General features: G+C 38.4%; 1 protein-coding gene across 1 annotated transcript in view; it reads right to left on the bottom strand.

Annotated features, from left to right (window-relative positions):
- SNX9 (sorting nexin 9) overlaps nt 1-15,783 on the bottom strand; it is a 114,253-nt gene that overhangs the window by 61,287 nt on the left and 37,183 nt on the right. The window contains exon 2 of the mRNA XM_069487502.1: nt 5,210-5,296. Within this exon, the coding sequence (XP_069343603.1) occupies nt 5,210-5,296 (87 nt within the window). The remainder of the gene's footprint in view (nt 1-5,209; nt 5,297-15,783) is intronic.

Raw genomic sequence — 15,783 nt, 5'->3', positions numbered from 1 at the left:
AATAAGTAGAACTCTATACCAGGATTCCCATTTTTCAATCTATTATCTTGGCAAAGTCCTACTTTTTCCCCTTAAAATAGTAAGAGTTTTCTTAAGTTTATAAATAGTCCCCTAATTAGTTAATAATTATCTGAATCTGTGTAACTACATTCTCATCACTTTTTGACCACAATAGCAACTTGAAGACAATATTATTTTACCAAGAAAATGAAGAAATACTTCATTAAAAAAATTAGGGAGGTAGATCTAAGAATCTTTAATCTCTCCTATGGTTAAAAATGGAAGCTATTTACTTATATACACCTAGCATATTATCTAAAGTGACTGTATACACTCTTTCTACCCAGTAACTCTTTTTTGTGTCTAAAATTATAAAACAGGTTTGCCTAAATACTTTCACTATTAAGAAACTACCATGGCCTCTGCCATTCCTCATTCTCCTCCCTTCACCTTCGTGCTGCCTCAGTCCTCACTCTCGCCTCCCACAGAGGGCTGGGGTGGGACACACCTGCATCTCCTCCTCCCCTTCTCCTAAAGAATATCCTCAGCCTTCCTGCACCTTCCTTGACATGCTTACTCTTAAAGATGGCCAGGGAACCCACCCAGCTCCAGGCCTGATCTCTGGTTCTCCATTTCCAGTTTTAAACAAATGCAAAGCTGTAAGGCAGGGTTGACTATTATTCTTTCCATTCAACATACCCATAACTAAACTCATTTAATCCTTCCAAAGAAGTTCTTCTGCCTGACCCACATACTTCAATAAATCCATCATTCTCTCAGGTGCAAAGGCCAAACACTTCAGTGATCCCAGACTCTTTTCCCACCAACAATATCTAATCAAGCACCACGTCCTGCAAGCCTGACTCTCTAAGCTTCCTGCATCCAACCCAAAGCCATGTCCCTAAACTCCAGCCATGCCAAGTCATTCTATTAACTAATCACTAGATTAATTTCCTTGAAGCGCAGATCTCATCATGTCATCTCCCTACAACATCCGTCAAAAATAAAACCCAAGCAAAACCCTTAAATGAATCCACTGCTCACCAAATGAAGCCCAGATCTATAGCCTGGTCCACAGGTGCTGTCTGATCTGGTGCTGAGAGACAGTTTTCTTAGCCTGTTTCCTACTGGTGTTTACATACCCTGTACTCCGGGGACACCTGTTCACATGCAATGTTCCCCGTCAGAGAAGAAAAGCAGATGCTTCAAGGCCAAACAGATGTGGCTTTGACTCCTCGTCTGCCATTTACAAGCAAGTTGCTTAATCTCTGTGAGTCCCGTTACCCTCACTTGGAAAACAGATTCGTAATACCTACCTCATACAGATCAGGGGAAAATAAAGAATATACTTATTTTTTACAAGTATATTCATTATATTAAGACGGTACTAAGTATACACCATACTTAGCCCAACACGGGGCTCATGAGCTGTAAACAAATGGTAGCTGAGACTGTTAAAAGAAATACCAAATAGGCCGGGCGCGGTGGCTCACACCTGTAATCCTAGCACTCTGGGAGGCCGAGGCGGGTGGATTGTTCGAGGTCAGGAGTTCGAGATCAGCCTGAGCAAGAGCAAGACCCCATCTCTACTAAAAATAGAAAGAAATTATCTGGCCAACTAAAAAATATATATAGAAAAAATTAGCCAGGCATGGTGGCACATGCCTGTAGTCCCAGCTACTCGGGAGGCTGAGGCAGTAGGATCGCTTAAGCCCAGGAGTTTGAGGTTGCTGTGAGCTAGGCTGACGTCATGGCACTCACTCTAGCCCAGGCAAGAGAGCGAGACTCTGTCTCAAAAAAAAAAAAAAAAAAAAAAAATACCAAATACTTTCCAATCTCTACATCTTTGGATTGACTGTTGTGTCTGGGATGTCTTTCCACTTCTGTCTGATGACACCCTACCCACAAACTTCAAGAGCTATCTAGTCAGATTTCATCTTCTGCATTAAAGCCTGCCCTGACTAAAACACAAATAGAAATAGGCTCCTCCTCTGCTGACCTGCCAACAGCAACTTGTCGACAACTCTGACACTTTTCTGAACACCACCTTGAACTTCTCCTCTTTTATACTGCAAGTTCCTTATAGAGAAGGGGGAAAACGGGATATATCTTCATGTTTACCCCTTAGAGTAGCTAGCACATAACCTCATCCACAGTAGGTACCCAGCAAAACTTCACTGAATGAGAAAATGTTTTGGATGAATTTCAAGTCTACAATGCTTTTAAGAAATAAAAGGATACTGAATATATTTTCTAGGACATGTAATCCCAGAGAATAATACTAGGAAATGTGAAATAGATTAACAAAAAGAATGGTTACAGAAAATGTGATCTTCTGTACTAATCTGTCAAACTTGAGGTTGAGTGTATCTAATATTGTTTGTTGACATTAATATTCTAATGAGATTTTAAACTAAAAGAAACAATTTTTCAAGCCAGCAAAGTTTATGTGGCTATTGACACTAGGCTAATGGGCTATTTGATAATATTAAGGAATTATTTCTTTTGTTAGGTGGGACAGAATGGTATTGTCATTATGTCTAAGAAGCACCTATTTCTGAGAGCTATATATTGAAATATTTATGGGTAAAATGATACTATGGAATTTACTTCAAAATAAGCAAGTGTGTTGCAGGAGAGGGAAGCTGGAGGAATAGTTGGGAGCACAGACGACACAAGATTGGCCACAGGTTGATAATTACTGAAACTGGACAGTGTGATGATAGTACAAAGGTGTTCATTAATATATTCTATCTCCTTTGGTATGTATTTGAAGTTTTATAAAATAATTTAAAAATGAAAATATGTGTTCCTACCTGCTGCTACACAATATACACAGTATAGTACACTATGGGTAGGAAGTTATATTAATAATAAGATGTGGTTTCCAACTTCAAGGAATTCCCAGTCTAAAAGGAGGCAGGCACAGATAAATACAGTAACAGCAGCACGCCAGGCAGGCCCAGCGAGAGGGAGGCCCAGGCTCACGGGGCATTCTGGGCTGGCACTGAAGGCTTTCATTCTTTCTGGAGAAGACAACTTTTATGACAATAAAGAAAGCAGGACGATGGTACTTTCGGTTTTGTTTTGTGGCAGAGAGAATGGGGGTGGAGTAACTGGACGAGGGAATGCCAGGCAGGGAACAACACGAGCAAAAGAGCAAAGTCCTGAGAAACAAGACCGTGCATGTGTGTCGGGGGAGGCTGGCCAGGTAGGACGGGCCGGGTGGTGGGTGTCTTGCAGACCTACAGCTGACACCAAGCTACCGGAGGGGAGTGACATGGTCAGACTGACTTGAGCGACAGGCAGTGAGGAAAGTGTGTAGTCCAGGTAAGAAGATGAGAGCTCACTCAGGGCGCTGGCACTGGGGCAGAGTCGGGAGGAGAGGCTAGATGTGAGCAATATTTAAGAGAGAAAAATCAACGGCCTATGTGACTTACAGTCAGGAGTCAGCTGGGGTGACTGACTAGATGGGGCACGAAAATAAAAATGCAGAGAGTTCAGGAATAGGACTAGTGTAGCCAAGAGTGGGGATCTGAGTCTTGGACATGGCGAGTTTGAAGTGCTTGTGAAAAAACTAAGTAAGCTTGTCCAGCTGTGATCAGACACAGACGGTATCACATCTGAGGTTTGAGCAGTGTGGTCAGGCTGCAGATATAGATTTGAAATCACTGGCATATATGTGGCAATAAAAACATCTGAGATTGTGCAGCCTAAGGAAATGGGCCAGAGATGGAGTGACGTGGGAATACTGGCACCCAAGAGGCAGGATGGGGAGGGGACAGTAAGAAAAACAGGCACCGAGGCCTCTCTAAAGCAAGGCACACAAGGCAAGGGCAAAGTTTTCTATTTTTGTACCTCCAAGGTCCCTAGCCTAGGAATGTGCACACACTAGCGAGTGAGTGACTGTAACGAGAGAGAGGGCACGCAGAGGTGGTGGCCTGGACGGAGGAGGAGGCCTCTCCAGGAGCACTGGCCAGACGGGGAAGCAGGGAGCAGTGTCACAAAAGTCAGCCAGGTGAAGAAAAGAGAGTAATAAAGGGGTTAAAATTCTGCTCATTCTACAACTACAAAAAACAAACTCTCCATACCCACTTCTGTTCCTTTCCCATCTATGCAAGTCTGCAACGAAATACTAGTAATTGATACAATTTTTCTTAAAACTTTATTTCAAATGAAGTTCATCTTAAAATTTTGCTACATACTTTAAGGATGCTCAACATTTACAATAAAGCCAGATGTGAAATGGACAACTACACAAATTGAGGCAAATATCACATAAAAGTAACAGAAAAAACAGGATCTTGGGCTAATAGGAATGAAAAACAATGAATATTATGTTTGCCTCTGAGCTTCCTGGCAATACAGATCATACAAGAAATCCAATAGTCTACAAATATTTTATTTTATGAAAGAAAACATGCCAAATCTCCAAGAGAAAAAACCTGAGATGACGGATCACATGGAAGCTTATCAGAGAAGGCAATAATATACCTAGTTATGTACGCAGAGACACACTCATCCTCACATTTGAAGATAAATGTGTATGTGTGTGTGTGTGTGTGTATATATATATATATAAGTGTACCCTGAAAATGCGTGTATATCTGTGTATATGCACATATATTCAAATAAGGTTTTGTAAAGATGTAGGAACACTAGATAGCCATGTAGTGATTTCTTATTGGAATAAAAGATGAATCAATAACTTGTAATTCAGCAAAGATAACTCCATTGGGAGATTAGCTAACTCCACAGGGGCCTAAGTATATCTTGCTTCCTGGTAATCTAATCTGATTTAAGGAGAAAGCTCAGAAAAACAATGATAGTGATCAATAAGCTATTTAGGAAAATCAGTACCATATCTATTTGTCCCTAGAGACACAGTATTTTGGTGCTAGGAGAAAGCAAACTGAACTAAATTCCAGAACTATAGGATGTTCCCAAAATTATAAATAAGAAAAATTATAAACATATTGAAAAAGGTGTAAAATAAAGAGACAAACTCAATTACGTACTCAGCTGTCTTTAGGGACTTAACTTTCTGCAATGATACAATATACATAAAAGCTTCTTAGTTTTCCATCAATACTTGGTAAGCAACAGGAAAAAAACGCATGTGGGTGTGAATGATCAACTTATCAAAAAAATAAAATCATCAAAATAAGTTCACATGGGACAATCGGATTTAAATGTATAGTCCTCTTACCGGGTTTGTAATTGTGATGATTTCTCCTTCATTAACCGTCAGTTCATTATTTCCAGGTTCAGCAGCAAAGTCGTACATAACCCGAGCCTGTTAGTAATGGAGAGGAAAAGGGGAAGTTACTGATGTAAACGGAGCAGTAAAAAAACCAAACTTTTCCAGTTCACTTTGTAAACATGCTGGCATGAACATGACAGTGGCTGTGGTTGTTCTGGAAGAAGGGAAGACACGGTACCAAAACAATTCACTAGCTATACCGAGAAGAGTAACAACAACGGTGACAGCCCCTGTTCTATTCTGGAAGCTGAGAAGGTTTCTGGCAGCTGCTCACACTGCATTTAGAGATCAGCCCTACAAAAAGTAACTCAAAACACGCCTATTTCATTAACAAAAACAACAACAAAAAAAAGCATTCCCTTCCTTTTAGGAGGTAAGAAATGCAATGAAATACTAGTAATTGATACAATTTTTCTTAAAACTTAATTTCAGATGAAGTTCATCTTAAAATTTTGCTACATACTTTAAGGATGCTCAACACTTACAATAAAGTCACATGTAAAAAGGACGACTACACAAATTGAGGCAAATACCACACAGAAGTAACGAAAAAAACAGGATCTTGGGCTAAGAGTGATGAAAAACAATGATACTATTCATTCTGGGAACACTCACTCTCAGGAACTGAGCATATAGACATACACATACACACACATATGTAAGATTCATACATATTTAGAAGAATCCCTTGCTATTAAAACTATTACTACTCCTAATCTAGAATTAGCCACTGGGATGAATTTTGATAGTGCAGTATCCCTCATCATATTAACTCAGAAATTTGAGATTTGGGTACACTCTTAGGCCATAATACCTTCCACCATACTAGGACTTACACAGAGCATTGTGTGCTGTCAGGTTACCCAGACACCTTTGATTTTCAAACTTTTCCCTGAAATGAAATGTTGATTTCATATAAAACAGACTAAGCAGAAGCTGTTCTAGTTGGTTCAGCCTCTTGCTCAAGAGGATCCTTGGAACAGCAATCAAGAAACGTGAATTCCTTGCAACACTGCCACACGCCTATTCTGAGATAAACCACTTGTAAAAAATACATATGTATAAAATATTTTACACATAACTTCATAATATACAATAAAAACACACATTTTAAAACCCATTTCAAATTCTAAATAATTGTCTTTCAGGGACTATCTTCCAGAAGTCCATCCAATAAACAGGAGACCACATGTGCCTAGGAAACATAGGGTCTATTTGAAAAATAATTGTTTATCCTAAAAGGCAAATTCAAGTTGACCTACAGGACTAGCCAAACAGGACTAATAGAGCTGCATTAATTTAACAAATATTTACTGAGCACCTACCATGGGGCGGGAACTTGCAAGGCACTCTTGCTTGCCACTGCCCTTTCTACATACTTGCTTAATGGTGCCTAAAATTCTTTTAATGAGGATTAAGGATTATCTAGTGATAAAAGATTAGAAAAAACCCTAAATACTATTTTGAAATACGTCAAAAATAATAATATGAACTGATAGACAAATATGTGATATAGCAGGTAATGTGAAATGTTATTTATACAATCTAGATAGTGGCTTTATGGTGTTCAATGGAAAATTACTCCAACTTTTCCACAGGTTTGAAATCTTCTCTAAAGAAATGTTGGAGAGAGACAAATAGTGTAGAGTCTGTCGATCAAGAAATCCCACCAGGGCCTTCCTTCTGCACAGTGAGAGCTGGGAAGGGATCAGAGAACAGACCACGGGCAGCACAAACCTATAGCGGGTCTTCCACAGGACAAACAGGTCATGCCGAGGTATTTTCCTCACACAGCTGCAAAAGTAGATAGAATGCTGCCTGTCATGTGGTGGAGTATTTTTTAAAAACATGTCACATCAACCTCAATCCTTCGCGCCATGAGGACAGACGGGAGATAATGCATGAGGCCGCTGTGCTGGAAGGAAGTGAGCGTCACCCTGGAGAGGAGCCCAGTGTGCCAACAGCCAAGCTCCACGGTGGCACAAGGAACCTGCTGTTTTGTTATTGTTCCTTAGGAATCCTGCTTGAATTTTTTAAAATCCAGCTAAATCCAATTCGTTTCCAAATATAGGCTATCTAAGCCTCTTGTTTACTGAACTTACAATTTGGTGAAACAGAATACAAAGCAAGTCAAAAATAAAGAAATGGAAACTCCTCTACATATGTAAACACTACTGCACATTTGCTCACTGCTATGGTTTGAATGGTTTTGGCCCCTCCAAAACTCATGCAGACACTCAATCCCCAATGCAGCAGTGCTGGGCGGTGGGGCCCAATGGAAGGTGTTTAGGTCACAGGTCTCTGCCCTCATGAATGGATCAACACCACTATTAAAAGGGCTTGTGGGAGCGGGTTCAGTCTCTCCTGCTCTTCCGCCATGTGAGGACACAATTTTCCACCTCTGTAGAGGATGAAGTGCTCAAGGCGGCATCTTGGAAGCAGAGAGACCAGGCCCAACCCTGCCAGCGCCTTGAACTTTCCAGCCTCCAGAACTGTGAGAACAAATTTCTGTTCTTTACAAATTACCCAGTTTCAGGTCTTCTCTTACATATAGCAGCACAAAACAGACTAAGACACTCACAGAAAAATGTTTATAAATATTGTAGGTTTACATAAAACACTGAATTAAGACTTTTAAAAAAACACTGAAGATGCTCCTTAGAAATTAGAAGTGAGAGTAATTTTGGAGAACAAAAGGATTTAATAAGCAAATCTCCAAATGAGCATAATATGTCAATAGAAAAAAAAAAAAAACCTGACCACTAGCCTAGAGAAGATAAAGCTTCGGTAAGACTGGAAACCTTTAGCACTGAACACCTCTGGGCACCGTCTGCCAGGACCCACCTCCCCTCTTTCTTGTCCTTGCACTTGGCTTCCACCTGTTTTTCACTCTCTCCCTTTATTGCTCCCCACTTTTTCCAATGGTTCACCACTGACAGTGTCCAAGCAGAGATGCTGACCTCAACCCCAATTGCCAATCAGTCTATTCTCCATGTGGCCTTTGAAAGAAAAGTCCACTTTCCTATACTGCCTTTTCCAATGTTAGCTATACTAAGAAATGACTCTTCAACTATCTTCAAGAGCTAAATTTCCACATGGTTCCTGGTCAGTAGATAATTCCACACTGTATGTTCAACACATACTGTTAACCACAATCTCTCCAACAGCAATTTCAAAAAGTATTACAGATGATGTGAATGGCCAGTAGATATCAATCTTATATTTCTGTTCCATTAACTACCAATCTAGTTACCAGTAAAATAAACATCAGCGGATTCAAAGCTCTCAAATTAAATGCTCTGGACACTGGAATACTGAGTGTGCCACCACATAGCTGTCTGCTGTGTGCATAATCCATCATCCTTAACACATACTTCCTTTTCTGAGACAACAGAGAGTATGAAAATATTCATTCTTTTTGACCTATTTTAAATATATGTTATTTTGTCTGCCCTACATCCTTTCCTTTGGAACTGGATAATCAGAGCTCTTTCTCAGACTTCTTTGATATGGGTGCTGGCGAGTACATCTTTCTCTCTGGTATTGTTGTCAATGGTTAACCAGCTGGGGTCTGAAGAAAGTCTGTCTGAAAAATGAAGTCAATTTATCGTAAAATGAGAAAGAGAAAAGGCGTCTTGAAGAGATCAATTGAAGGACAAGCCTGATACTAATTCTCACCTGAAGACTTCTTAGTTACAGGAGGCAACATATCTCCTTTTGTGCTTAAGCTAACGTGAATCCAAGTTCTGCCACTTGCAATCCAGACAGACCAAGTTAATACAAACCAATAATCCCAAACCAAAAAATTTATCAAGGAATCATTCTAAATAAATACTGGATTTAAGAACTACGTTGCTGCATTATTATGCAAAAAATTGAAAACAAACACAAAAAACTAGCTCCTAAAATGAATAATAGAGAATTAAACAGTTCAAAATAGAAAAAAAAAAACCCTTGCAATAAAAAAAGTTCATACAGGGGTTAGAATGAAGCCCATTCTTAACCAACTGCTTCTTTGGTTTTACATAAATCATAACTAAATCTTAAGGAAAAGCAATAAATCTTCAGTTGCTCTCCCATCTTTAAAATAGAGAAGCTCAATTAAAAAGTAACATATGCAAATCTTCAGAAATTCAAAGAGAAGGACTAATTTGCCACCCTTGAGAACTGAAGTTTTGCATGTATGATAGATCATATTTCTATATAACTGGTTTACCTCTTTAAATGGCAAGCTTGCCTTACTTAAGCACATTCACAGTACTTATAAATCTTACAGTATTGAATGCCTTCCTCAATCTCATCTTTACCTGTCAAGACTAGAAGAAACAGAACTTAAGTCTACTAGACCCTGAGCATCACTATACTATTAACATGTGTTGATGTACTTGTCCTTATTCTAAATGGCTAAGGCTTAAATGCTTTTCAGTATACAGTAGCCCCCCTTATCTGTGGCTTCAGTTATCTGCAGTCAACTGTGGTCTGAAAATATTAAATGGAAAATTCCAAAAATAAACAATCATCAATTTTAAATTGCACACCATTCTGAGCAGTGTGATGAAATCTCACGCCATCCCACCCAGGATGTGAATCTTCCCTTTGTCCAGCATATCCAAGCTGTAGATACCACCTGCCCAGTAGTCACCTGGTAGCCATCTCAATTAGCAGATCGACTATCACGTATCACAGTGCTGTGTTCAAGTCATCCTTGTTTTACTTAATGGCCTCAAAGCTCAAGAGCAGTGATTCTGGCATTTCGTTATAATTGTTCTATTTTATTATTAGTGATTATTGTTAATCTCTTACTGTGCCTAACTTATAAATTAAACTTTATCATAGGTATACATAGGAAAAAACATAGTAGCTATAGGCTTCACTACCATCCGAAGTTTCAGATGTCCACTAGGGGTCTTGGAACATATCCCCCTTGGATGAGGAGGAACTACTGTATATCAATCTGTGATTTCCACAGCCTTTGTTAAATCCTGGCCTGTGCTTTTTCCATTGCTATTTTAACCAAATATAGAATCTTACTGCTATAAAAATTTCATCTTGTTAGATCCAACCTATTAGCTTTCTAAGGCTGGGCATGGTGGCTCACATCTATAATCCTGGCACCTTGGGAGGCTGAGGTGGGAGGATCACTTGAGGCCAGGAGTTCGAGACCCAACTGGGCAACATAGGGAGACCCTATCTCTACAAAAAAAAAAAAAAGAAAGAAAAAGAAAAATCAGCCAGGCATGGTGGCACATGCCTGTAGTCCCAGTTTCTTGGGAGGCTGAGCCAGGAGGATCACTTGAGTCCAGGAGGTTCAAGGCCGCAGCAAGCCAGTAAGCTGTGATGGCACCACTGCACTCCAGCCTGGGCAACAGAGCAAGACCAGTCTCAGAAAGAAAAAAAAAAATGCTATCTGAATTCTGAAGCTATCATCTAATCATCCTTTATCTTTTCCTGCTGAGAGTCATAAGAAAGCTTGATGAGCACACTTTCTATATTTCACCTGTGTCATTATTAAAATTGTTAAAATTTGGCAGGGCTGAGGTCTAAGACAGCTGCACATGGTAAAACCTCAAGAGGACATGTAATAATTAATTATCATGCTTTGGGAATGTTGATTTTAAAATTTCCTTAAATGTTTAAAAGCAATTTCTTTAATAATCCATTCAAGAGTATAGTTAAGAATAGGGTTTTTGTTAAGGTTTTAACAGTTGTTCTAGCAAAAGATCTTTTCTCAACAGAAGAAATAACTAAAAAGAATTGGTAGCAGCAACTGAGAATGGCTAATAATTTAATTTTTTGTATGTAAAATTTTCAAGAATAAAATACTGGTGAATTGGTATGTTCTTTAAAAATTTTTTCCATAAAAAGGTTTTTATCTGTTATCCTGAAATATTATGCACCTAAAGGAATTTTTAAGCTGGTGGTCAATGAAACAAGCAGTTTGGGAAATTTCCAAGTCAAACAGAAATGTAAATAGAAATTCACTGAGTAGGAATACAAATTCCAAAGAAATATTTAGAATAAACTTAACTCTGAGTGTAACAAAAGGCAATTATACAATCCCAAGGAGGAAAATAAGTTGTGAATATTTAAAATAAATAAACTGTGCCATCCAATTCTACACGACTACTCCCTCTCTCTACTCCCGCAGTACAGTCCTGGAGGGGACCTGGACCACAGGAAATCCTCTGAACTGAGGCCATGCTGTAACCAAACTGCTAGGGCGTGGGATGACAAGGTTCTATGTGCAGGGTACGCAAGAACTACTGAACAAAGTCATTTTAACAGTTATTTGATGTGGTGGCATCAAACTGGCCACATCACATGTAATATCACTATGACCAAGTAATGCGCTAGAACAGACACTTCTGACACCCACATGTGACTGCCTGTTCCATGCACTAGTTCATAATTAAACACACATGAAACTTTAATTGAATTTTTTATTTTTAAGGTCATGTCAAAATGGCTGCATCATACGAAACACTTTGATTGGGTTGCTTTTAAATCAGGAGTTGGTTTTCCTTTTTCTGCGAAGGGCCAGAAAGTAAATGTTTTAGAGTTTACAGGCCATACGGTCTCTGTTTCTGTAGTACAAAAGCTACCATATAAGATATGTAAACAAATGGGTGTGGCTGTGTTCCAATAAAACTTTACTTACAAAAAACACACGGCAGGCTACATTTTGTTCACACGCCATAATTTGCAGACCCCTATAAACATGACTGGGAACAAAGTTATTATATAAAAACTCCTAGCCTTATCATAAAATGTAAGTTATAAAGAAAAGAATATATTCAATTCATATCATAAAGTGTTAATATTTCCAATATATAAAGAGCTTCTAGAACTCAAGAAAAAGACCAACAACCTAACAGAAAAATGGGCCGAGGAAAAAATAGGTCATAAAAAAGTACAAATGGCCCTTAAACATATGAAAAATGCTCACTCTCACACACTAAGAAAGATAAATTAATCTGCTAAATGTTGCCAGATTTCCCTCCATTAGGAGTTGTAACATTTAAACTTCTATCAGCAATGTATACAAAATTAACAGTTCTCTACAGCTTCACAAACAGAGTAAGTCACTCAACTTTTGGATTTCTGCCAATCTGATAGGTAAGGAATGCTACCCTCATATAGTTTTAAAGATATAATTACAGTTTGACCCGACATCTCATTTCAGGAATCTGTTGTCTAGATGCCTCTTTGCACATGTGTACAAGGTTATTTACTGCAGGCCTGTCTGTGAGGACTGGAGATAATCCAATGTCCACTAACGGGGATCTGATTAAATGAACCATGGTTTGCTATCCCAATGGAATATTAGGTAGCAATCAAATAATAAGAACAATCTCTATATCCAGACATGGAATGAATATATAGTCAAGTAAGAAAATCAAGTTGCAGAATATGGCATACAGCATACTACCTTTATCACGGGCAGAACAATATTTGTATTTGCCAGTATTTCCATAAAGATGCACCAAAGAAAACAATAAATTAATTTTAAATTGGTCACCTAGAGAAATGAGAGAGAAAAATAAGTGGATAAGAAGTGAAATTTCTCAGTATGTTTCTTGTTATAACATTTTAATTTTTTTTTTTTTAAAGAGACAGGATCTCACTCTGTTGCCCAGGCTGAAGTATAATGATGCAATCATAGATCACTGTAACCTCGAGCACCTGGGCTCAAGCGATCCTCCTGCCTAAGCTTCCTGAATAGCTGGGACTACAGGTATGCACCACCAGGCCTGGTTAATTTTTTTTCATTTCTCATAGAGACCAGGTCTTGCTCTGCTGCTCTGGCTGGTTTCAAACTCCTGGCTGCCTGAAATCCTCTTGCCTTGGCCTCTCAAAGTGCTGGAAGGAATTACAGGCAGGAGGCACTGTGCTTAGCCCCAAATCATTTTAATTTTAACTGTGTACATGTATCACCTGTCCAAGAATTCTAAATTAAAATGAGAGGAAAAAAGACACCATTTGCAATAGCAGCAAAAGATGAAATACTTAGAAATAAACTTAAGGAATGTGTAAAACCTATCTGGAAAAAAACGTTTAAATGTTCCCAAAAGGCACAGAAAATTGGAAAACACTGGGTGTATGGCAGGTTTTTTTTTTTTTTAATGGCCACAATAAAACCCTCCCATCCCTATATGAATAGCCTTTTGTAATATGACTTTGTCATTCCTTCCATTAAGACTCTGGACTTGCTCATGTGCTTGCTCTGGCCAAGAGAATAATAGCAAACGTGATACAAAGACATGAAGGGTGCCTGCATGTGGGGGCTTGCCCTCCCTTGCTACCACTGCTCTTCCTCCCTTCCTCACCTCTGCTACCACTGAACCAGCCTGGGTTAGCCTCTGCAGATTAGAGACCACATAAAAGAGGCCTTAGCCATTGTAGCTGTAAAAGGTGAGACCCCAACATGTGAGTGAAGCCCCTTAAGACTGTCCAGACCACAAGAACCACCCATAGACAACCCAGAGAACTATTAGAAATAAGGCCAAGCACAGTGGCACACCTGTACTCCCAGCATTTTGGAAGCCCAAGGTAAAAGGATGGCTTGAAGCCAGGAGTTCAAGACCTGCCTAGGCAATACAGCGAGACCCCCATCTCTACAAAAAATTAAAAAATAAGCAGGGCATAGTGGCGTGTGCCTATAGCCTCAGCTAGTTGGGAGGCTGAGGCAGGAGGATCGCTTCAGCCCATGAGTTTAAGATTACAGTGATCTGTGACGATGCCACTGCATTCTAGCCTGAGCTACAGAGCAAGACCCTGTCTCAAAAATGAAAATAAATAAAACAAAATAAAATTTAAAAAAAAGAAGAGAGAAATAAAAAGTGTTTGTTGTTTTGAAGTCATTAAGCTTTGGAATAATTTGCTATGCAACAAAAACTAATTCATACAAAGAGCCTCTTTATGTTTTTAGATGAGAAGCCCCAATATTATCAAGATAGTAACTTTCCCCCTCTTCCATTAATTCTAATACAAATATAAATAGAGCTTTTTTTTCTGAAACAGGAGAAACCGATGCTAAAATTCATTTGGACATAAAAAATAAACAAGAATGGCCCCCAACTTTTTTCCCAAAAAAACCCATAACAAACAAAAAATCCAGGAAACATTAGAAAAGTAGAAAGTCCACAACTAGTTCCAAAGACATATAGAAATGTAGTTAATATGATAAAGATGGTATTTTACTATTTTAGAATGAGTAGCTAGAAAAAAATAAAATTGGATCCCTATCTCACTTCCTACATCAAAATAAACTGTAAGATGAGTCAAAGATTTACATCAAAGGAAAAAAAAAAAACTGTAATCACATATCTAGTGTTCAGACTAAGATCTCCAAATAGCATTTTTCATTAAAAGGAATCAGATTTACTTAGAGAAATGGCTGACTCCAGGTTTCATGGGAAAAACCCATATACAAGAACAAAACTCATACACAACATACAAGATGGGCCTGGAACATCTTTCCCTGCCAGATTATCAAAGACGCCAGTAAAGCCTACTATGGTTGGGTCAAAAGGACACAGGCACCAATTTGAAGAAGAGCTCGCTGTACAAATATGAAACAACTCTAGCATCGATAAGGATGACTGCAATGGACTCAAACATTAAATTTGTGTAAATCCATGAGTTCATAATGATAAAACTAATTGGTTACCATAATAGATACTAGGGAAACAACTCATTTTGAAAACTGGTAAATAAAGGAGAGAAAAGTCAAGCACTTATCCTGCCTTTCCTTTAAAAATCATACCACTAAGTAACCAAGAAGTGGTATAAGAGTTTCTCTTTACAAAAATATTCCTGCTAATAAAAGAAAGAATAGAATTAGAATTTATCATTTTTCAATCCCCAAGGATTTGATTCATCTAAGCATCGTGCATCAAATAGACAACCAGACATGACTTGCCTTCTGATGGAACACAGTGCCAGTTATGAGATACACTTGGAAAAAAAAGGAATCTGGATTGTATCGACCTTCTAGATTTTAACACCTTTTCACAGGAAATACAAAGAAATATATTAAACTATGCAATGAGGATGCAAATCCAGGTACTACAGAATCCATTTTCTCTAACAAATTAATTCCAAAGACAAAAACAAGGGACTAAGAGGAGATAAGGGAACCTATAAATTAAGAGACTTAGAAGATTGATCATGATCACAATATACAGCCTTTATTGGGATTCTGAGTCCAATAAACTGCAAAAAGATTATGAAATCTGAATATTTAGGGACTGTGATATTTTAAAGGTATTCCGTTTTAGGTACCAAAATCATATGTGATTATATTTTTAAAAGACTCCCCATTCTTTAGAGATATACACTAAAATATTTATAGATGAAGTGATAAAATATCTGACATTTCTTAAAAAGTAATGCAGGAGAAAGAGAAGTTGATGGGTCTTAACAAAACAAGAAGGCTATGAGCCAGGAGGTTGCTAAAGTTGGGTAATGGGTACATACAGCTTTATTATACTACTCTATTTCTGAGTATGTTTGACATT

Source organism: Eulemur rufifrons, chromosome 15, assembly GCF_041146395.1.
Source record: "Eulemur rufifrons isolate Redbay chromosome 15, OSU_ERuf_1, whole genome shotgun sequence".
NCBI lineage: Eukaryota > Metazoa > Chordata > Mammalia > Primates > Lemuridae > Eulemur > Eulemur rufifrons.
Note: the sequence above shows the minus strand (reverse complement) of the source record. Positions and strands in the feature narration are given on the sequence as shown.